Source organism: Microcaecilia unicolor, chromosome 5 (genome assembly GCF_901765095.1).
Source record: "Microcaecilia unicolor chromosome 5, aMicUni1.1, whole genome shotgun sequence".
Taxonomy (NCBI): domain Eukaryota; kingdom Metazoa; phylum Chordata; class Amphibia; order Gymnophiona; family Siphonopidae; genus Microcaecilia; species Microcaecilia unicolor.
Genome location: NC_044035.1, coordinates 360,624,626 through 360,648,273, shown reverse-complemented (window position 1 = coordinate 360,648,273; position 23,648 = coordinate 360,624,626). Strand labels below are relative to the sequence as shown.

The 23,648-nt window shown below is 44.6% G+C and overlaps 1 protein-coding gene across 1 annotated transcript in view; it reads right to left on the bottom strand.

Moving 5' to 3' along the window:
• WWP2 (WW domain containing E3 ubiquitin protein ligase 2) overlaps window positions 1-15,596 on the bottom strand; it is a 169,918-nt gene extending 154,322 nt beyond the window's left edge. The window contains exons 1-2 of the mRNA XM_030204668.1: window positions 15,526-15,596; window positions 7,792-7,874 (exon numbers count right to left, since the gene is read on the bottom strand). Of these exons, the coding sequence (XP_030060528.1) occupies window positions 7,792-7,874; window positions 15,526-15,596 (154 nt within the window). The remainder of the gene's footprint in view (window positions 1-7,791; window positions 7,875-15,525) is intronic.
• Window positions 15,597-23,648: the final 8,052 nt, after the last annotated feature.

Genomic DNA, 23,648 nt, shown 5'->3' with positions numbered 1-23,648 from the left:
TACAGGCAGCGCGATCTGATAAAGCTCTGTTCTTTGAAGAATCAAAGATCCTGTGTTTCCAGGATTACTCGGCCGCCATAGTGACAAAGAGGCGCGCTTTTTCGGCAGTGTGCTCCCAGCTGTTTAACATGAAGATACAATTCTCACTTCAATATCCTGCTACTCTGAAAATTATATATAAAGGTACTACAAGATCATTTGTATCCGATAAAGAAGCGAGAAAATACGTGGAACAACTGACGAAAACGGAGAGACGAGCAACGGCAGATAGCGAGCAAACTTGAGAAAGTATAAAAATGCACTTCTAAAGGATTATAAAGCAAAATGGCATAAGCAACAAGGATTTGGTGCCGAGTTTAAAGCTGGAGATCTTTTTGAATAGCTGTGTGGCAGTTGTTTTGTGTCCAAAGTAAAGTTGAAACTTAATTGTTAGATGTTATAGTGTTAACGTTCTTCAACCAGCAGCACTTGCCACCCTACTGGATACAGACTCAGAAGGAACCCACGGAAGATATCTTGGTGGATATAAGGGCAAATTGCGAGACCTTTTGATTGAGATGGTCCACACTTGGGGGTCTTAACTTCTGTGAACATGTCAGACCTCTATAATCGGAGAATAAACCCAATGTGTATGCTTTAAGCCCTGAACCCTCATATGGAAAGAGGAGAATAAGCGGCAAGTATTGAACTTAATGCTGGAACTAGGATAAAGATCTGCTGTAAGGATCTTCTTTTAATCTAAGAAGCAATAACTCTGGTGTACAGGGAGAAAGAGGCTTTCGTTGAAGCAATGTTTTAAGGGACCATAGTTAAAGATAACCAAGAACGTTAAATTGAAGGTTGCAACAGGTTCAAAATTGTTGATCATTGTATTACAAGAAGAATATTTAAGGAATAAGCTGACCCTATTAGGGTATTGTTGGGGGAGGGGAGGCAATGTTGTTATAAATGTGAGTCTTTTACTGGAATGAAGATGGGGAGTAGAAGTAACGCTTATCAAAGGGTTAAGAGAGGGATAAAGGGGAATATGGTGTTAGGGACTAGGAAGGGCATAGAGTAGTGGGGTAAACGTTAAACGTGACGGCTTCCTTTATGGAAGCACAGAAGGAGGGGAAATTTGGGATTGGGATGGAAGGGGGGGAAGGGGGGGAGGGGGACGTAGGGGGAGATCTTAAAGAGATGGAAGAACAGAAGGATAACAGTCATTTCACAGGAGGAATTACAAGAGTGGTTGGAAAGACAGAACATATTTGGTGTATGATGTGGTTGGATGAATGGATTGAAAAATTAGAGCCAGAACAACAAAAGTATTATAAGACGGAGGGGAGCTATAGGCTGGGATGGCTCCACTCGATCACTACAAATGAGCATCAGACATTAAGCAATGAGCTAGGAGATGGGGGGGATTAAAGTAGTGACTTGGAATGTAGGGGGCATTCACTCACCTATTAAAAGGTCAAAAATTCTACAATACCTTCAAAGAATTAAGGCAGACGTGGCCCTTTTACAAGAAACACACCTAACAGACCTAGAACATGCAAAGTTGGCCAAATGGTGGGTAGGAGACTGCATAGCTTCTGCAGCAGCGGGGCGGAAAGGGGGGGTAGCCATTTTATTTAGAAAAGGGATTGCCTCACAGATTCACCAGTTGCATAAAGATCCGGAGGGACGGTTTGTTTTTTGTAACGTAACCATTGCGAGAAGAAAACTTAGATTAGGAAACATCTATGCGCCAAACACATTAGATATGAAATTCTACAAGAAATTGACTATGATTCTTAGTGCGAATAGTTCACTGCCTATGATGTTAGGTGGCGACTTTAATGTGGCCTGGGACCCGCAGATGGATAGATCACACCCCTCGTCGGCAGGAGGTCGTAACAGAACAACAAGGGGGTTACCAGACATGGGCGACACTTTAGATCTGATAGACGTATGGCGCACACTACACCCTGGAGACAAGGAATACACTCATCAATCAAGGGCACATAATACACATTCTAGGATTGATTATCTGTTAGTATCGAGAACATTTTTTACCCATATTAGAGAAGCTGTCATAGGCCCTTGTGTAATCTCTGACCATGCAGCAGTATGGATGACTTGGCAGATAGAAAACTCAGATAATGATACAAGGGGGTGGTCGTTTCCCAGTTATCTTTATGGCAATGAAAAATTCAGTGAATTCTTAGGTAAAAAGTGGGAGGAATACAAGCTCTTTAATGAAGGAACAGTACAAAGTGCCTCGATTTACTGGGAAGCAGCTAAAGCGGTACTGAGAGGGCACATAATTAGCTTTGCTAGCCATTATAAAAAGTCTCGAGATAGGGAGATATTACGATTAGAGAAACGATTGGCTAAATTAAGGCAACAATTTGGGAGAGCCCCAGGTGTAGGAGTGCGGAAAGAATTGGAGGCTGATCAAATAGCTTTGAACTCATTACTCCACGAACGAGCAGTAAAATCCCAAACATACTATAAATATCAGTTATACAAACATGGGGATAAGGGGGGCAAATTATTGGCAAGATTAGTGGCACCGCAGTATACATCCAAGCATATCCTAGGTATCAAAGATAGGGAAGGTAGAGTGGTACGCACTGATAAAAAAATTCAAGAGGTCTTTCGCGGCTTCTTTCAGAATCTTTACAAAGCAGGAGATTCGCAGGGCCTACAGGGAGAGGTGTATTTGCAAAATGTGGTGACTCCTATATTAACACAGAGAGAACGTATAAAATTGAACACTCCTATTAGCAGAGATGAAGTTCATTGGGCCATTGGCCAAAGCAAGTTGGGGAAGGCCCCTGGACCTGACGGATTTAAGGCCGAATTTTATAAAATACTAGGGGAGCATATAACTTCCGCTCTAACTGGGGCTTTTAATGAATGGGTGGAGGAAGGGCGCTTGCCTGATCGTTTAAATCTGGCTCAAATTATAATACTGCCCAAACCTAATCGAGACCCACTGTTAGCATCTTCCTACAGGCCTATTTCGTTGTTAAATAATGAAGTGAAGCTGTTCGCAAAGATATTAGCTAACCGTTTAAATAAAGTATTGCCAAGGTTGGCTAACGAAGCGCAAGTAGGTTTTGTCCAAGACCGGTCTGTTACCAAGAACTTACGGTGTATATTAACGGCCTTGGAGAAGCTTAAGCAAGATCCGGAACCAGCCATTTTGATTAGTTTTGATGCCGAAAAGGCCTTTGACCGGGTGGAGTGGGCATTTTTGTTCGATGTCTTAGATAATTATGGTTTCCAGGGTTGGTTTGTACAAGCGATTAAGGCGCTATACTCTTCACCTAGAGCCAGAATAATGGTGAATGGAGGGAGATCTGAGGACTTTGAGATTAATAGGGGGACTAGGCAAGGTTGCCCTTTGTCTCCGTTGCTGTTTGCTCTTTATTTAGACCCCATGATCAGAGATATTCAAGACTGTCAGGCTATTAAAGGTGTGCAGATAGGCCGGCAGGAATTCAAAATTGCGGCATTCGCCGATGACCTATTGGTCATAATAACAAAACCGAAATCATCCTTGGAAAATTTACTAGAGCTTATTCATGAATTTGGGGATTATTCAGGCTTTAAACTGAATCTGGATAAATCAGAAGCTTTAGCAGTAACATCAGATGCTCGTAGTCTGTGGGCTGAGGGATTCCCTTTGACATGGGCGGAAAAAGCATTCAGATATCTGGGGATCCTCCTGGCAGCTAACACTGCAGAGATATACAAACTAAATATTAATAGACTCTTAGAGCAGACAGAAAGACAATTAGACGCTTGGAAAGTAGTGATGATGTCTTTGGGAGGTCGCATTAGTCTCATCCGGATGGTGATACTGCCTAGGTGGCTATATGTATTGCAAATATTACCATTGCGACTCCTTAAAAAGGACATTAGGCAATTTTATAAAGTGGTGATGAGATTTTGCTGGGCAAAAAAGAAGGCAAAACTTAAGTTACAATTTTTGATGGGTAATTGGAGTCAGGGAGGATTTGGCTTACCCCATCTAAGGTATTATAATATGGCCTGCCTGCTGAGATCATTGAGAGATTGGCTGTTTGGGTCTAGTATACATGTGCCGCGTGAGTTGGAGAGGGCCTTTTTTCAGCCCTTTGATTTAATTGCTTTATTGCATACCAGAAAACAGATGATACCAAAAGCTTTTAGACATAGTATATTATTATCGCCCCTCTGGGATGCATGGCAGTTTCTAGGGAGAAGTTTAGGGGGCGACCCGAAGATATCGGAATTAATCACGATCAAAGGGAACCCAGAATTCTTACCAGGACTGGAAAACTCGGTTTTTCAGCAATGGACAATCAGAGGATATTGTAACTTAAATAATATTCTGGATGCCTCTGGGGAAATCAAACCCTTAGGCCAATTATTTCCACATAATGAACAGAGATGGGGGGATACATTTGCATATAATCAGGTCCGACATTATGTTCAATCCCTGGGTAAGGAGAACCTTGCAGTTAGGCTGGGAGAAAAGGTACAGGCCTTTTACGATGAAATCTCGCCTGAGACTCCATCTATTTCGGGAATACATAGAAAATTGTGGGTCTTGATTCCGAGAGAAGGGCTGGAGCATCTCCGGCAGCGATGGGAAACAGATCTCAATCTAGATTTAACCAATTGGGATATTGACAGACACATTAAGAGGATACCTAAATTAGTTACAGGTGCCCGGTATAGGGAATGCGCTTTTAGGACTCTCCATAGGGCATACTTTACACAAACACAATTGTTCCGTTCAGGAGGGATTCACTCTCCAGTGTGTTTGAAATGTGGCCAACATGAGAACACATTTTATCATGCCTTTTGGGAATGTGTTAAAACACAGAGATTTTGGAAGGGAGTAGTGAAATTTTTATCTGATATTCTATCAACACAGATAACAGGTACCCCATGTCAGTTAATTTTAGACTGTTTGGGGTCATTTGGGGATTTGACCACGGCTAAGATATTACTGTGCCGTAAATTGAGTTTAGTAGCTAGGAAATGTATATTACAGGTCTGGGTATCAGAAAACCCACCAGAATATTGGCACTGGCGTAATCAAGCACATCAACTGATGGCTTGGGAAGCGCGGGAAGCAAGAGGATCCTGCAAACGTAAAAAGCGCTTCCTTAGCATTTGGGGCCCCCTTTTGGGGACTCTAACTCAGAAAGGTAGAAGCCATATTCTTAATTCAATGTGAAACTGTTAGGTTCTTGCACATGAAATGAGGGAATATTCTGTGAATTACAACCACACTCACATAAAACTATACAGCTGATTTCCAGGATAGGTCAGATAGGATAAATTAAAGGGATGGGGAGGGGAGAAAAAGGAAGGGAGGGGGGTGGGGGGATAAGTATGTTCAATGGTAACTGACAGCATAAAAGCATATGTTCAAGGGAGGGGACGGGGAATGGATTAAGGAGGGTCACAAAGGTGTGGGGAATTACATGTTTGGGATAGCTCCAAAATCAATGATTGCATATATCATAAAAATGAAAATATGGGGCTATCTCTAATTATGAGGCACGATGGCTTCTTCTATAAGACACGGTTGGAGATAGGTTCAGTTTGATTTTTGTATAGTTAATTATGAAGATATGAAAAGTTGTGTGGTCACCATTGGAACTGTAGATAGAGTACATCTAATGGAACAAGGGGGGGAGGGGGGGAAAATAAAATGTTAAAAACTTAGAGATGGAATATACTTGAGGAACTCTATTACAGAAAACCAAATGCTTTAGAGAATTATAGATGACCCTTGGTGCAGTTATACTAAGAATGTTGTCATTAATAAAATTGGTTGGGGGGGAGGGGGGGAGGGAAAAATAAATAACAACAACACAGTGGTGGGAGGGGGGGGGTAAAAAATGTAAAAATTTTGATGACAGTAAGTAGAGGTGTTTATTTGTTATGTAACTACCGTGCATGTTGCAATATGGTATTGAGATTACTGTATTGAGGTAGATTTGTCTTTCTTGACTTGTCATCAATAAAAACCGTTGAAATATAAAAAAACTATAACTGCAAGAATGGTTTGACGCCATGACTGCAGTGAGGTGCACAAAAAGAAAGCAAGAACAAGGAAGTCAGTCTGAGAAAGGATCTGAATGGAATTGTGAAACAGCACCTAGTTGCAATGGAGAGGGACAAGCCACATGGGGGTTAGAGAAGTGAATAGATTCACATTTTACAGCGTTCAGTAGGAGCCTACTAGAGTTAAGTATTTAGAAATGGCGCCTAGGCAGTGATTGAATGACGTATCAGCTGAGGACACACAAGATACTCTGGATGTCACCAGCATAACAGTAAGGGCTACCCCCCTTCGAACCACCAGCAGGGAATTCATCGCCAGATGCCATACAGGTTCCCTTGCATGGGGCTAAGCTGTCACACAAGCAGAGGGAAACGCTACCCCTTGGGGAATCGAACAAATACCATTCCCCCAACACTGGGTACTTGTACAGTAGCTCTCTAAGCCCAGCTCAAACTTGGCAATACTGATCACTGAAGTTGTACGATTACTCCCAATAGAATACTAGTCCCGGTGGTGGGAGGCGGGACTAGTGCTGGGCAGACTTATACGGTCTGTGCCAGAGCTTGTGGTGGGAGGCGGGACTGGTAGTTGGGAGGCGGGGATAGGGCTGGGCAGACTTATACGGTCTGTGCCGGGGCTGGTGGTTGGGCGGCGGGGATAGTGCTGGGCAGACTTATACGGTCTGTGCCGGGGCTGGTGGTTGGGCGGCGGGGATAGTGCTGGGCAGACTTATACAGTCTGTGCCAGAGCTGGTGGATGGGAGGCGGGGTTGGTGGTTGGGAGGCGGGGATAGGGCTGACCAGACTTATACGGTCTGTGCCAGAGCTGGTGGATGGGAGGCGGGGTTGGTGGTTGGGAGGCGGGGATAGTGCTGGGCAGACTTATACAGTCTGTGCGCTGCGTAACCCTAGTAGCGCTCTAGAAATGTTAAGTAGTAGTAGTAGTAGTAGTAGTTGGGAGGCGAGGATAGTGCTGGGCAGACTTATACGGTCTGTGCCAGAGCTGGTGGTGGGAGGCAGGGATAGTGCTGGGCAGACTTATACGGTCTGTGCCGGGGCTGGTGGTTGGGCGGCGGGGATAGTGCTGGGCAGACTTATACGGTCTGTGCCGGGGCTGGTGGTTGGGCGGCGGGGATAGTGCTGGGCAGACTTATACGGTCTGTGCCAGAGCCGGTGGTTGGGAGGCGGAGTTGGTGGTTGGGAGGCGGGGATAGTGCTGGGCAGACTTATACGGTCTGTGCCGGGGCTGGTGGTTGGGCGGCGGGGATAGTGCTGGGCAGACTTATACGGTCTGTGCCGGGGCTGGTGGTTGGGCGGCGGGGATAGTGCTGGGCAGACTTATACGGTCTGTGCCAGAGCCGGTGGTTGGGAGGCGGGGTTGGTGGTTGGGAGGCGGGGATAGGGCTGGCCAGACTTATACGGTCTGTGCACTGAAGAGGACAGTACAAATAAAAAAGTAGCACATATGAATTTATCTTCTTGGGCAGACTGGATGGACCGTGCAGGCCTTTTTCTGCCGTCATCTACTATGTTACTATGTTAATACAGAGACCTTAACTTTCTAAGTATATTCCTACAGCACTGTAAGTCAGGACAACTGAATACGCAATGGAAACTTGCCGTGTTACAGGTGTTTATATAAATAAGTGAAAATTGTCAAATTGGGAAGAACTACTAAATCGAAACGTGAACAGAAGCAATAAAAAAGTTAAACAACAGAACAAAAAATGATGTACGGAATCCAGCTCTTACCTTTCAGATTGAGGTGCGATTTATCTGAAAGCACATTTTCCCCTCCCCTGCTGGAACACACAGTTGCCATGACATCACCCCTCCTGTAACACACCAAAAATATATATATATATCAGATTAAAGAGACCAGAAACAAAATGTGGAATATTTAAAAGACTTTAACCCTCTGAAGTGCAAGGACCAGAATGGACAGTAGATGGCAGCAAAAGGAAAAAGAAAAGTGGAAAAGACACAAGAGGAAAAGAGAGGCAGAGGAGGAAAAGATTAATGGTTACAGCAGTGGATTGAGAAGCAGAAGAACCCGGTTCAAATCCCGCTGCAGCTGCTTGTGATCTTGGGCAAGTCACTTAACTCTCCATTGTCTTTGGTGCAAACTTACATTGTGAGCCTTCCAGGGACCTACCGTACCTGATTTGTACACCAACTTGATATAGATTACCTGCAAATTTGAAAGCTAACAAATTAAATACAAAAATCAAACCTAGCAAAGCTTGAAGAGTGGTCTAGAATTTACAATCCTCTCACACTGAGGATTTGAAGGCGACGAAATAGTGTGACAAGGCGGTGGCCGTAGCTAGAAGGTTGTTAGGCTGTATAGAGAGAGGTGTGACCAGCAGAAGAAAGGGGGTGTTGATGCCCCTGTATAAGTCGTTGGTGAGGCCACACCTGGAGTATTGTGTTCAGTTTTGGAGGCCATATCTTGCTAAGGATGTAAAAGGAATTGAAGCGGTGCAAAGAAAAGCTACAAGAATGGTATGGGATTTGCGTTACAAGACGTATGAGGAGAGACTTGCTGACCTGAACATGTATACTCTGGAGGAAAGGAGAAACAGGGGTGATATGAAACAGACGTTCAAATATTTGAAAGGTATTAATCCGCAAATGAACCTTTTCCGGTGATGCGAAGGCGGTAGAACGAGAGGACATGAAATGAGATTGAAGAGGGGCAGACTCAAGAAAAATGTCAGGAAGTATTTTTTCACGGAGAGAGTGGTGGATACTTGGAATGCCCTCCCGCGGGAGGTGGTGGAAATGAAACAGTAACGGAATTCAAACATGCGTGGGATAAACATACACACAAACTCTTCTCACTCGTAAACAATCTTCTAAATACTACCAAGGTCACCTCCAACAACTCAGATACCCCATCAGCAACCAACCTTGCAAACTTTTTCAATGAAAAAATCATAAAGCTCCGACTCATGATACCCACTAACACAACGGATTACACAAATATCCTTGAATGTCTAGACCCAAAACCCGGAGAATGCCCAGCAGATCGATCATGGACCGAATCTGACACGCTGTCACCAAAATAAATCTCATATTGGCTCAGAAAATACGCCAAATCGCAATGCAAATTAAACATCTGCCCTAACAGTCTAATAAGATCCGCACCCAAACAATTCAATACAGACCTCACGAATCACATAAATTACAGGCTTCAAAATGGACTCTTTCCCACGGATAAAGGAAACATCCTACTCACTCCGTTACCGAAAGACGCTAAAAAAAGCACAATGGACCTAACCAACTATCGCCCAGTAGCATCTATTCCACTCATGACCAAACTCATGGAAGGGATAGTAACGAAACAACTCACTGAATACCTAAATAAACACTCAATTCTACACAAGTCCCAATCAGGATTTCAGACGAATCACAGCACAGAAACTGTACTAGTGTCCGCAATGAACTCATTCAAACAGGCAATTGCGACTGGTAACAACATCCTCCTCCTGCAATTCGACATGTCCAGTGCCTTTGACATGGTTAACCATGATATACTAATACACATACTAGAATACTTCGGAATAGGAGGCACTGTTCTCAAATGGTTCAAAGGATTCCTAACCACAAGATCATACCAAGTAACAACGAACGCGGACAGATCACCCCCATGGAAACCTGAGTGCGGAGTCCCCCAGGGATCCCCTCTCTCACCAACATTATTCAACCTAATGATGATACCTCTAGCCAAACTACTAGCCAATCAAAACCTCAACCCCTACATTTATGCAGATGACGTCACAATCTATATCCCATTCAAACATGATCTAAACGAAATCACCAACGAAATCAACCAAAGCCTCCAAACAATGCACACTTGGGCAGATGCATTCCAACTAAAACTTAAAGCAGAAAAAACACAATGTCTTGTACTCACCTCACAACATAATACAAAAAACTTCAACACCATAACCACGCCTTACTGTTCCCTTCCGGTCTCACAAAACTTGAAAATTCTTGGAGTCACCATTGATCGAAACCTCACTCTTGATACCCACGTGAAATACACGACGAAAAAGATGTTCTACACCATGTGGAAACTTAAAAGAGTAAAACCTTTCTTCCCGAGATACATCTTCCGTACCCTGGTACAGTCAATGGTAATAAGCCATCTGGACTACTGCAATGCACTGTACGCCAGGTGCAAAGAACAGACAATCAAAAAACTCCAAACTGCCCAGAATACGGCCGCCAGACTCATATTTGGAAAAACTAAATATGAAAGCGCAAAGCTCCTAAGAGAGAAACTTCACTGGCTCCCACTTAAGGAACGCACTGCGTTCAAGATCTGCACGATTGTACACAAAATCATTCATGCAGACACCCCAAACTACATGCTAAACCTCGTGGACCTACCTCCCAGAAACGCCACAAGATCATCCCGCAAATTTCTCAACCTGCACTACCCCAGCTGCAAAGGACTTAAATACAAACTGATGCATGCCACCACCTTCTCTTACATGAGCACGCAGCTATGGAATGCATTACCTACAGACCTGAAAACAATCAACGAAATAACTACTACTACTACTTAACATTTCTAGAGCGCTACCAGGGTTACGCAGCGCTGTACAATTTAACAAAGAGAGACAGTCCCTGCTCAAAGAGCTTACAATCTAATAGACAAGTGAACGGTCGGTCCGATAGGGGCAGTCAAATTGGGGCAGTCTGGATTCACTATCTTTCGAAAATCCCTGAAAACATTCTTCTTCAACAAGGCCTACAATTGAGAACCTATCGCCTCACTAAGTCACCTCACCAACCCACTCAATTATGAACGCCCACCTTCTATAACCACCCTAATCACTCTCTCCTTCTTCTCCCCTCCCTTCCTAATCGTTACACATTACTAACTGTATCTGATATCCTGAAATGACAATGTTTACAAATCTATGTAAGCCACATTGAGCCTGCAAATAGGTGGGGGAATATGGGATACAAATGCAATAAATAAATAAAGGATTCCTGTTCAGAAGGAATGGATCCTCAGGAGCTTAGCCGAGATTGGGTGGCAGAGCCTGTGGTGGGAGGCGGGGCTGGTGGTTGGGAGGCGGGGATAGTGGTGAGCAGACTTATACGGTCTGTGCCAGAGCCGGTGGTGGGAGGCGAGACTGGTGGTTGGGAGGCGGGGATAGTTCTGGGCAGACTTATACAGTCTGTGCCAGAGCCGGTGGTTGGGAGGCAGGGCTGGTGGTTGGGAGGCGGGGATAGTGCTGGGCAGAATTATACGGTCTGTGCCCTGAAGAGGACAGGTACAAATCAAAGTAGGGTATACACAAAAAGTAGCACATATGAGTTTATCTTTTTGGGAAGACTGGATGGCCCGTGCAGATCTTTTTCTGCCATCATCTTCTTCAAGGGCTTCTGCCCAAGAGAGAAGGGTTAGGATGGCCATTGTAGTTGGAGATTTGATCATTAGGCATGTAGATAGTTGGGTGGCTGGTGGACGTGAGGATCGCCTGGTGACTTGCCTGCCTGATGAAAAGGTGGCGGACCTCACGCGTCACCTAATAGGATCTTAGATAGTGCGCCTTCTGTCTTGGTACATGTGGGTACCAATGACATAAGAAAAATGTGGAAGGGAGGTTCTGGAAACCAAATTTAGGCTCTTAGGTAGAAAGCTGAAATCCAGATTCTCCAGGGTAACATTTTCGGAAATGCTCCCCATTCTGTACACAGGACCCAAGAGGCAGAGCTTTTTTTGAGGGGGTGTTGGGGGTACTGTACCTGCACCTTTTCCATCATCTGCTAAAACTGACCCATGGTCCCTCATTTTTTATGAAAGATCTCAGGCTCTACACAACAATTCTGCCTGGTCATAGATTCTGTGACTGGTTACAGGGGGCCTGGCTATTGTGGCGTGGATCCCTCACCAATCACCCCACCTCTGAAAGGTGGCCTGTCATTTGAGTACCGGCACCTTTTTCGCTAGAAAAAAAAAAGCACTGTTAAATATATCCTTTTGATGTTTGCCTAGTTCTCAGTAAGCTTGCTCTTGGTTGTATCAGTGTTGTGTTATATGGTGTCAATAAATATATTTTTTTACAAAAATGTTGGAGTCATCTTCCTGTATCTTTGATAGGGAGAATAAGCTTATTTCACACGATCATTTCCCCTCATTGTTCTTCAAACACTGCCCATCTGACTCCTTGGAAAATATGTTTTGGCCTTACAGCATATAATGGTTATCAATAGAAATCAAACAAAATAAAACATGGAAAAGAAAATAAGATGATACCTTTTTTATTGGACATAACTTAATACATTAAGTTAATACATTAAGTTATGTCCAATAAAAAAGGTATCATCTTATTTTCTTTTCCATGTTTTATTTTGTTTGATTTCTATTGATAACCTTAAGAGTGGACTAACACGGCTACCACACTCCTCTACTTAAGCATATAATGGGAAAGTATTTCGAGGGGAGGGGGGGGAAGCTAAAATGAGGTGGGATTTCTTTGTTAGGTAATTGGGATCAAAGAGGGTTGGGTATGCTGGATTTCAAGTTGTACAATCAGGCATGTTTACTGAGGCATCTCCATGATTTATTTTTTTATTTTTGTTACATTTGTACCCTGCGCTTTCCCACTCATGGCAGGCTCAATGCGGCTTACATGGGGCAATGGAGGGTTAAGTGACTTGCCCAGAGTCACAAGGAGCTGCCTGTGCCTGAAGTGGGAATTGAACTCAGTTCCTCAGGACCAAAGTCCACCACCCTAACCACTAGGCCACTCCTCCACTGTTGCTACTATTTGAGATTCTACATGGAATGTTGCTATTCCACTAGCAACATTCCATGTAGAAGTCGGCCCTTGCAGATCACCAATGTGGCCGCGCAGGCTTCTGCTTCTGTGAGTCTGATATCCTGCACATACATGCAGGACGTCAGACTCACAGAAACAGAAGCCTGCGCAGCCTTCTACATGGAATGTTGCTAGTGGAATAGCAACATTCCATGTAGAATCTCCAATAGTAGCAACATTCCATGTAGAATCTCCAATAGTATCTATTTTATTTTTGTTACATTTGTACCCTGCGCTTTCCCACTCATGGCAGGCTCAATGTGGCTTACATGGGGCAATGGAGGGTTAAGTGACTTGCCCAGAGTCACAAGGAGCTGCCTGTGCTGGGAATCGAACTCAGTTCCAAAGTCCACCACCCTAACCACTAGGCCACTCCTCCGCTCCGTGATGGTTGCTGAGGACTAATAATGATACTATTTTCAGCCCTGGCTTTTAAACTACCTATTGCCTGCCTGGCGTTCCAGGGGTCCAGTGGAGTTACAGGGTAATACTATCTTACGGCTCCTGCGTGATTTATGGAAAGTTCTCCTGAGTCTCTGGCAGCAAAATCCTAATAGTAGTGACCTCCTTCCGATAACAGGCAATGCAGATTTTACCCCTGGAATGGGTAATGCAGTATTTCAACAGTAGAATACATTGGGCATCTCTCTCAGTGAACACTTGCTGTGAGAGGATGGCACTATTTTACCCCGTGCAGATACGCAGCAGAGATGGTTACGCAATTATCCCATTATTTTTCATCCTTAGATCCACAATGTATATCTCAATTGGGTAACAAATTAAGGGATTTTTAACAGGGAGATACTCTGGGCAGGACTTCTATTTCATGGCTACATAAAGCATGGAGCAGGGTCCAATCACCTAAATGATATGATCTTTTGAAGTCGAGACGTCCTCTAGATAACATTTACGGAATCTTAGCAGAGATTGGGTGGCAATGCCAGTAATTGGGAAGCAAAACCGGTGCTGGGCAGACTTCTACAGCCTATGCCCTGATCGTGACTAAATAGATATGGATGGGCTGGAGTGTACATTTTAATGAGCTTCAAGAGCAAGAAGAGTGCTGGGCAGACTTCTGCGGTCTGTGAACTGAGAATGGCAAGGAGAAATCAAACTTGGGTATACATATAAAGTATCACGTACCATGTAAAATTAGTTTATCTTGTTGGGCAGACTAGATGGGCTGTTCGGGTCTTTATCTGCTGTCATTTACTATGTTACTATGTTAACTATTTGTTAAATGAACAAATATCTCCTCCTATGTAACTTCCTCAAATGTCCCCTAGTCTTTGTACTTTTGGAATGAGTAAAAAATGTATTTACTTCTACTCGTTCTACACCACTCAGGATTTTGTAGACCTCAATCATATCTCCCCTCATCCGTCTCTTTTCCAAGCTGAAGAGCCCTAACCTCTTTAGCCTTTCCTCATACGAGAGGAGTTCCATTCCCTTTAACATTTTGGTCGCTCTTCTTTGAACCTTTTCTAATTCTAGTATTTCTTTTTTGAGATATGGCAACCAGAACTGAACGCAATACTCAAGGTGTGGACGCACCATGGAGTGATACAAAGGCATTATAGTATTTTTGGTCTTATTCACCATCCCTTTCCTAATAATTCCTAACATCCTTTTTTGGACACCGCCACACACTGAGCTAAAGATTTCAGCATATTATCTACGACGACATCCAGATCTTTTTCTGGAACGCTGAGCTCCAAGGTGGACCCTAGCATCAGGTAACTATGATTTGGCATATTCTTTCCAAAGAACATCACCTTGCACTTGTCCACATTCAATTTCATCTACCATTTGGATGCCTAGTCTTCCAATTTCCTAAGGTCTTCCTGCAATATTTCACAGATGCAAAGGAAGGATGCAATGCAGCAAGGAGAGGTGTGGAGGGAGGAGAGGTGCAGAAGGAAGAGATTATAGAGTGAAGGGGGCTGTTAGAAGGAGAAGCAGAGGGAGTGAGATCTGTAGCTTAACTGACAGCACAGTTCACATCTCTGGTTTATCAGTGTGGGGAGTCAGGAATGTGTGACAGCCCACAGTGGTGCTAATAAAGTAATACATCAATTATTAGAGAATGAGAAAACAGCCGTATGGCATACGTCAGCACTATGTTAACCGAGATTATTTACACTTTTATCTGAACTTCCCTGTAGTACTTTATTGTGCTGTTCTTGGTACTACTATACATTTGCAGGGCTTTTTTTTTTTTTTGAGGGGGTACTGAGTTGTGGCACCTTTTTCACTGTCTGCTAAAAGTGACCCATGGACATCAAGTTTTAATGAAATAACTGAGGCTCTACACACCAATTCTGTCTTGTCATAGATTCTGTGACTGGTTTCTGGGGGCCTGGCTATTGAGGGGTGGGGGTCCCTGAGTGATCACCCCAACCCTGAAGGGGTGGCCTGGCATTTGAGTACCGGCACTGTACATCTGTCACTTGTTCCTAGCTAAATTCACTCTATACTTTTGCATGAGTCCAAAGTACAGGCCGAGGCCGCGCTCTGGCCTGAGCTGCACTGCTTGACCTCGGAGCCCCTCTTCCGCTCAACCTCCTCCCTCCCTCCCTGCAGCCCTGTCCCGGCCTCCCGGTTCCCCCCCGCTCAGCAACGCTCTCCTTTCTCCAGTTACCTTCCTCCCAATTCCGCAGCTCCTGCCACTTCCGCCTCCAGCACTGACAAGTCATGTGACAGCGGCCGCATCACCTGACCCGGAAGAGAGAAGCGGCCGTGGTGGAAACCGGAAGTGAGGTGTAGGAGCCGGAAGGGTTGTCAAGCGATGGCGAGGCGGCCATTTTTCATTCTGGCAAAAGTAAGTGAAGTCTTAGCCGATGCCTTCCCGGCAAAGAACAGAGTTAAGAGCCTTAATGGTTTCCACTCCCAGGCAGTGATGAGTCAAGAAGCCAAAAATGGAACCAGGAAATCCTCCCTTAGGGCTCCAAGCACGTGTGCACGGCGATAATAATAAGAAATACATCTTGCCCTCCTTCCTGAGCTGGGAGAACTCTCTTTTAGGACCCTGGGGGGGGGGAGGGGAGGTTACTCATCTTTTAGGAGAGGAAAACACCTCAGCCTTGGAGAAAAAATCTCCTTGGCTGATAAAAGAGACACAACACAATCAGACTTGTGAGTACCAAGTAAAATCTTTATTGGTATTTCTCTTAGTCTGTATAAAAATGATTGTTCCCTCTGAAGCAGTTTTGTCACACAGAAAACAAGATATTGAGGCTGAGTTGCAAAATCTGCTCAGATTGGCTAAGGCTTTCTTTTTCTTCACAGAGCAGAGAGGTGTGGTAGCTGTGACGAAGAAGGGCATACGTAATTTAGGTAATGAAATTCTAGCAGACTTATTTTTCCATAGAAAATAAGAAATAATATTATCTAAAACCTTAAAAAAGGACTTAGGAAATTGGAACGGAAGCATACTCATTATATACAGAATATGTGGAGCAATGACCATTTTTATAGTCTCAATTCTCCCCCACCAACTAAGATGCAAGGGAGACCATATAGTACAGGTGTCTTCCCAAGAGACCCCAAAAAAGACTCCTAGCTATTTAATTTGAGTTGGACACCATCTTACAGGGAAGGCTGTTATTTGTGATTTATTACAATGTATGTTCAAGGGCATTAATTCAGTTTTTGACCAATTAACTATATCCAGAAACAGAACCAAAGTGTTCCAACAAATTGGCTAGAAAAGGAAGCGATGTTTCTGGATTAGAGATATTCAACAGGATAGCATCTGCATACACAGAAAGTTTAATTAGTGGATCCATGGAGGCTATTGCATGTGGGGGAGCAGGATTACACACACACTTCTAGAGTGCACCACACCCAGGCAAGATTAGATTATGTTTTAGTCTCACAAAGCATGTTTTCTCAGGTGTTACGGGCGGACATAGGGCCTGAGGAGGTCTCGGACCACTCACTAATATGGGTGGACTTAGAGGCAGCAGATTATTTTAAACAAAGAGCAGGATGGCGGTTTCCCTCATACTTATTTACATCACAGGACTTTCAAAAATATTTGCAGACTAGGTGGGAGGAGTACTGTAAATTCAACCAGGCCCATGCAGACGACCCAGGACTCTTTTGGTCCACTGCGAAAGCGGTGTTGAGGGGAGACATCATTGCATATGTGAGTCGGCAGAATAAACGCCTCTCACAGGGCATAGTAGAGCTGGAAAGGTGCCTCAGGAAAGAGAAACAGAGATATACAGCATCTCCCAACCAAGAAACATACGAAACGTTAAGAGCGACTACAGTAGCATTGAATAGTCTGATACATGAAAAAATGCAAAGTTCGCTAATATACAGGAAGTACAGATTTTATCGATATGGGGAGAAAACGGGAGGCTTAATGGCACGTTTGGTGAAAGGGAAGCGTAAGGCCCTTTTTGTCTCCCAGGTAAGGCTGAACTCAGGGGAGATTACCAACAAATTGGAAAGCATCGCAGTCACATTCTGGCAACACTTTGCAAGACTTTATGCGAAACCTAAAGAAGAGTCTGATATTCAGAAGGCCATCTCTGAATATTTAGAGAAAGCAGGCATGAAAAAAATTGATTAACTGTCCGGTCACGGCTAAAGAACTGCAGAGAGCGATTACAGCTCTGAAAATGCATTCAGCGCCGGGACCGGACGGATATACAGGAGATTTCTACAAAATTTTGAAGCTGCAACTGTTGGGCCCCTTACTAGACTTTTACCAAGATGTGGTTGAAGAGGGGTGCTTTCATAGACATGCAAACACGGCATTGATAGGTTTGATACCAAAAGTAGGGAGAGACCCACTAATGCCAGGGTCCTTCAGACCCATTTCATTAATTAATGTGGATGTCAAAATCCTGTCGCGAATGCTGGCGGATAGGTTGGCACCCCTACTGGGGTGACTGGTAAAAGATGATCAAGTAGGATTCGTGCGGGGGAGGCATTCCGTGCAGAATGTGCGCAAATTAATATCAGCACTGTTGCAAGCGCCGGGGGAGAGAGAGGGGTGCCTCACAGTAAGTCTGGACGCTGAGCGGGCGTTTGACCGCGTCCACTGGTCGTTTTTATTTGAGACACTGCAATGGGTAGGAATGAAAGGCTGGTATATGCAAGCAATCCAGGCCCTATACTCGGAACCAAAAGCTCAGGTCTTGGTAAATGGGGTAAAGACGCGCGAGTTTGAGATTGGGTGCGGTACCAGACAGGGATGCCCACTCTCCCCACTTTTGTTTACCCTCTCCCTGGAACCGTTGTTATGTAGTATTCGACTGAATGAAGATATTAAAGGCCTGACCTTGTGGGGACACCCGGTTAAAATCCTTGCGTATGCGGATGACCTGTTGCTACTTTTGAGCTCCGCCCAAACCTCACTAGAACATCTTCTCAGCACAATAACTGGGTACGGAGAGCTAGCGGGGTTTCATTTAAATCTTGATAAGTAATTAGTGATGCCACTCCACTCAGATCTGAGGAAAGCCTGGAAAGGACAATTCCCCCTAAAATGGGCAGAGGGGCAATTAAAATATTTAGGGGTAATAATACCAGAAGATTTGAACATGCTATACAAGAAAAACATAGGGGCTCAATTGGAAAAGACCAGACACACTTTAAGGCTATGGGGAGAATGCCCGCTCACATTAGCAGGAACAATAGGGTTAGTTAACATGATGGAGATACCTAGATGGCTTTATACATTCCAGGTGCTACCGTTGTATCTGCGGCAATGAGAAGAAAAACTGTTGCACAAGGCAATACAGCAATTTTTATGGAAGGGTAGACGTCCCAGGCTCCCAATGCGTGTGTTGCAGAAACCATAGGACCAGGGAGGAATGGGGCTACTAAATGTCAGATACCTAACGGTATCCTGCTCCTTGAGACATGTGCGAGATTGACTAACAGGACAGCAGGATTTCACTGCAACACAGATAGAGCAGGGTATGTCTCCCACGGCACACTTGAGCTGGCTGCTGCACGCACCAGGGGCCACGTCGCAGCGGGGTCTCTCTGGAAATTTACTAATAGCCACGTCTAGGGCAGCCTGGAGATGGTTATGTAGAAGGCATGGCTTCTCGGCAAAGGTGTCTCCGTTTGTGGCTCTGCATTGTAACCCAGACTTTCCTGAGGGGTCCACATCAGCGGCCTTTGCACGCTGGCGGGGTCTGGGAATACACTATATTTATCAATTGGTAGACGAGGAGGGAAAACTCAAAACATTTACAACATTGCAGCGAGAGTATGCGGTGCCACAAACTGACTTTTTTTGCATACATTCAGGTACAACATTATGTCACTTCTCTAGGTTGGGTCAATCTATGTGAAGATGTACAAGACATTATAAGTTCAGCCCTTACACTGGGTGCACAGAATAGGGTTCCGCTCAGATTCTACCACAGATTCCTGCAAGAAACTACAACAGATCTAGACTGTACAAAGAAAGTGGGCAACTGGACAGCAGAGCTGGGAGCAGAGGTGCCAGAGGAGTTATTCTGGAGATATGTGCGGACCATCCAAGCAAGCTCTCCATTTACTAAGTTTTGGGAACTTCAGTATAAATTTGCACTAAGCTTATATATCTCCCCGATTAGGGCGAAAAAAAAGCGGGATTTGGACAGTCAGGAGCCTGCCCCAAGTGTGGAAAGGACCCGGCCACTCTCGGGCACATGTTTTGGTCCTGTAAATATATACGGACCTTTTGGACACAGATACTGACAGAAATATATACACAATGGAGATGCCAGGTTAAAAGGCACCCATTACCGCTGTTTGAGAAGTTTCAATATGTGAAGCCAGCTCAGCCAGGATTTATACGGTTCCTGAAAAAAGCAACACTTATAGGGAAGCAAGCAAGTTATACTACTGTTTTGGAGAGAGCAAGAGGCCCCCTCGTTGGGGGTGTGGAGAGTTCGTGTGATTGAACTCCTGAAGATGGAGAGGTTTAGAATAACATCTTTGGATTCAAAGGAGGAGAAACTCCTGCAAAGGACTTGGGAAAGATTCTGGGACACACTGCAGCCTAGAGCAAGAAGCAGGATCCTTAATTGAGTGCACCCAGTATGTTAGCGTGCCCACATACCTGCATTTACCCACACACACACACACATACAAAGTGATAGGTATTTAAGCTGAAGCATAGAGGGATGGGTGGGGGGATGGGATAGGGGGGTATGGAGGGGATAGAGTTGAATGAGGGGAGGAAGTTCGAACTGTTAGTTTGAAGATGTGGTAAAATGTTGACACCTGTTTTGTTTTGTGATTTGTACCACGCAATAAACATGATTTAAACATAAAACTGACTTGAAGCTTTCCCATAAGACTTTTCTGTATGGGGGGGGGGGGGGGGGAGCCATGGCAGGGTATCCTGGAGGACACTGCAGCTCTGGTATACTATTTCTACTCTCTCCTTTCCTATCCAAATGGAATTCTGTTTCATATTCTTTTGATTATCTACATATTATTATATGTAATAAACCCTCAGATAGATTTTATGGGCAGTATATCAAGTAATAAAGAAACCTGAAACTTGTAGGTCCGTGAGTATTTTGCACATAGATATCTATCTGCAAGCTAATTTTCAAAGGGAAACTCCCTTTGTTGTTCCCCTTTCAAAGTTGGGGGCAAGTGGACAGCTTAGTTACCCTGACAGATTCCTTTGAAATCTGGTGTCTGGTTTCTCTCATGTGCTGAAACGCAGCAGGATGCAAGTTGCAATGTTTTTGGCACCACCTTGTGGCCATAAACAGCGCTACCAATATAATCTGATGGGAAACATACATAAAAATTAAACATTTACATAGAGAGAATGATGAGTTGTGGAGTCTGTGTACTGTATGTCTGTGTTGGGTGGAAGGGGGTAGGTGTCTGTGTAGGTATGAGTGCAAGAGGGAACAATATAATCTTGAGAGCCAAGTAAACACCGTAATAAGGAAAATGTTCTATTCGATGTGGAAACTCAAACAAATAAAACCTTTCCTACTTGGGGAAACTTTTCGAAACCTAATACAATCAATGTGGTGGGCAGGACTCAGCTACTGACGTGAGGCACGGCTGTTCATGTTCAGGGACTGTTCAACTGGGCAGGTTTCTGACATTTGACATCATAATACCTACTGTGACGCCAGCCTGTGCTATGGAGACTAGCAGACCAACTCAGAAGTCACAAACACAGGCAGCAACACGTATAGAACGTTGGAGGCGAGAATATATATATATATATAGGAGGACCTTCTTCAAACAGAAAATCCCCCCCCCCTCCAAATCACAGTGGTTTCATCAGTGGACACAATCATCTAAACCTCCCAGCCCAGACCCCCCCTCTTCCCCTGACACAAAAGCCACAGTAGTCTTGTTTCTTTGTGTACAAATCTTTTATTGTTCTTTTTAGCCAGTTTAGTCATACTGCGTTTAAGGGATGAGTTTGCTGTCTATGTGTCTAAGTTTGGGATTTTTAAGCAAATTCTTGGGTAGCTTAGTAAGTGGTAACTATTTAAGAAGGAGAAAAAAAGCCTCAAGTGGCAAAGATGTCTTCAGTACTATCATTGGCATAAAAAAAACTCCATCCATCTAGAACAGTTCAGTCAGTAGGACCAGTAGATTCTGGGCAATCAGACAAGAACTGTGGTGGAAAGTGGTAATAGGAGTGGTACGTGGAAAATTTGTAGATTTGCCCTTTTGTACAGAAAGGCCACTCCAATTCACCAGCTCTGGGGATACAGAAGAATCACTGTTTCTGCATAAAAGCAGCACAGCTGCTCAATTTAATTGTGTAGTGGAAGCTGAAATGAAGATTCAATGCACCTTGTGCTACCTATGCCTGCAATGGCTAGGATTCAAGTGGCTACTGACAAAGAGTTCACAGAGGCAGTAGGTTCGTAGAGGCAGTCGGGTCCAGTTCACAGAGGCAGTGGATATAGAAAGTATAGTATTTGCATATATAGGATCCCAGCACTTAGTGCAGGGAAATAGTACAATGTTGTATTAGATGGGAATCAATGAGAGAAAGGTAAGAATGGGGGGGGGGGGTGCAGAGGGACAGACAGAGAAGTGCCTAAGAAAGCAGAGCCATGTGCTCTGGGAGAGAAAGCTTTGGGGTCGAGCTGGGGCTCTGGTGGCTGGAGATGGGTGTGGGCAGGGAGAAAGACAGAGTGCCCATGTGCTTCTGCTTTATACCTCCAGTTTTAGGTCCCCTGTCCTGCTTATTCATGTCTCCACCATATGAATCCAAGCCTCATTTCTTAGGTTGGGCAGTCACTAGTGGGAGGGAATAACCCAATATGCCACCTCTTACCCGTCTTGGAGAATGGACAGTGCATATGGGATGCAGGCATTCTTGAGGTTAAGGCCTACAGGTACCAGGATGCCCGGTATAAAAAAGCTTAAATTAATCTGCCAGACTAGAGTGGTTCCAAGGTAGATGATGGGACTGTTAATAAAAACCCAACTTAACAAGATGTCAAGCTCTTGAGGTATAAAGCAGAAGCACATGGCTCTGCTCAGGGCACCTCTGTCTTTCTCCCTGCCCACACCCATCTCCAGCCACCAGAGCCCCGGCTCTGGCCCCCCTCTCTTCCCCAGCTTGACCCCAAAGCTTTCTCTCCCAGAGCACATGGCTCTGCTTTCTTAGGCACTTCTCTCTCTGTCTTTCCCTCTGCACCCCCCCCCCCCCCCCCATTCTTACCTTTCTCTCATTGATTCCCATCAAAACACACACAAAGATACAACATTGTACTATTTCCCTGCATTGTAATATTTCCCTGTATTAAGTGCTGTGATCCTATATATGCAAATACAATATACTGGACCTGACTGATATCAGCAATTGTTGTCTAAGGATGGTCCTGGCCGGGTCCAGTTCACAGAAGCAGTAGGGTAGGTTTGTAGAGGCAGTCTGCATTGGCTGTTGTGGTGTGGTAGGTGTGTTCTGGATTTCCTTGGCTAATTTGTTTGGTCCTGAATGGTTTTGGTGACTCCTCCCTCACTATGGTGCTACTTCTGTGTTTGTGCTGGGCTGGCTTTAAAGTTGTTTGCACACAGCTCTTCCTCCTGCTGTCCCTGGGTGGTGCTACATTTGTAGTCTCCAGGTTTCTCTGTCCCTTTGCTGCTCTGCCTGGCTGTGGTCTGTTCTGACAGGCTGTAGTGTTGTCTGTCTGGCCAGAGCTGTTCCTCCTGATCTCCCATCCAGGTGGACTGAGCCCCACTGGAGAAGCAGCACCTATTTATCCCAAACTTAACTCCTGAGTCACAGTGCACCTGCCTGAGGTGATGATACTGACAATGACCCCTGAATCATTGCCCTGCTCTGGCATCATATGACCAACAATACTTATTTCTCAATTAATGGGAGGGGGATTGCTCTGTGACAGCTTCAGCAGTCCAAGGAGTCAAGACAGTGGACTGTTGTGAAAGAGACCCATGTCCATATCCCACTCTCACTAGTACACTTATGGTGGAAATTGTGAGCCTTCCAAAACCCACAAAATAGTTACTGTACCTATCTTGTCTTGGTATTTGTCTTAGTTGTAAACCGCTTAGAACTTGGTGGCGTTAGTGGTATAGATGGGATAAACACAAAGGAATCCTGTTCAGAAGAAATGGAGCCTCAGGAGCTTAGCCTAGATTGGGAGGCGGGGCTGGTGGCTGGGAGGCGGGGCTGGTGCTGGGCAGACTTGTGCAGTCTGTGCCCTGAAAGCTACAGTTACAAATCAAGGTAAGATATACACAAAAAGTGGCACATACGGGTTTGTCTTGTTGGGTGGACTGGATGGA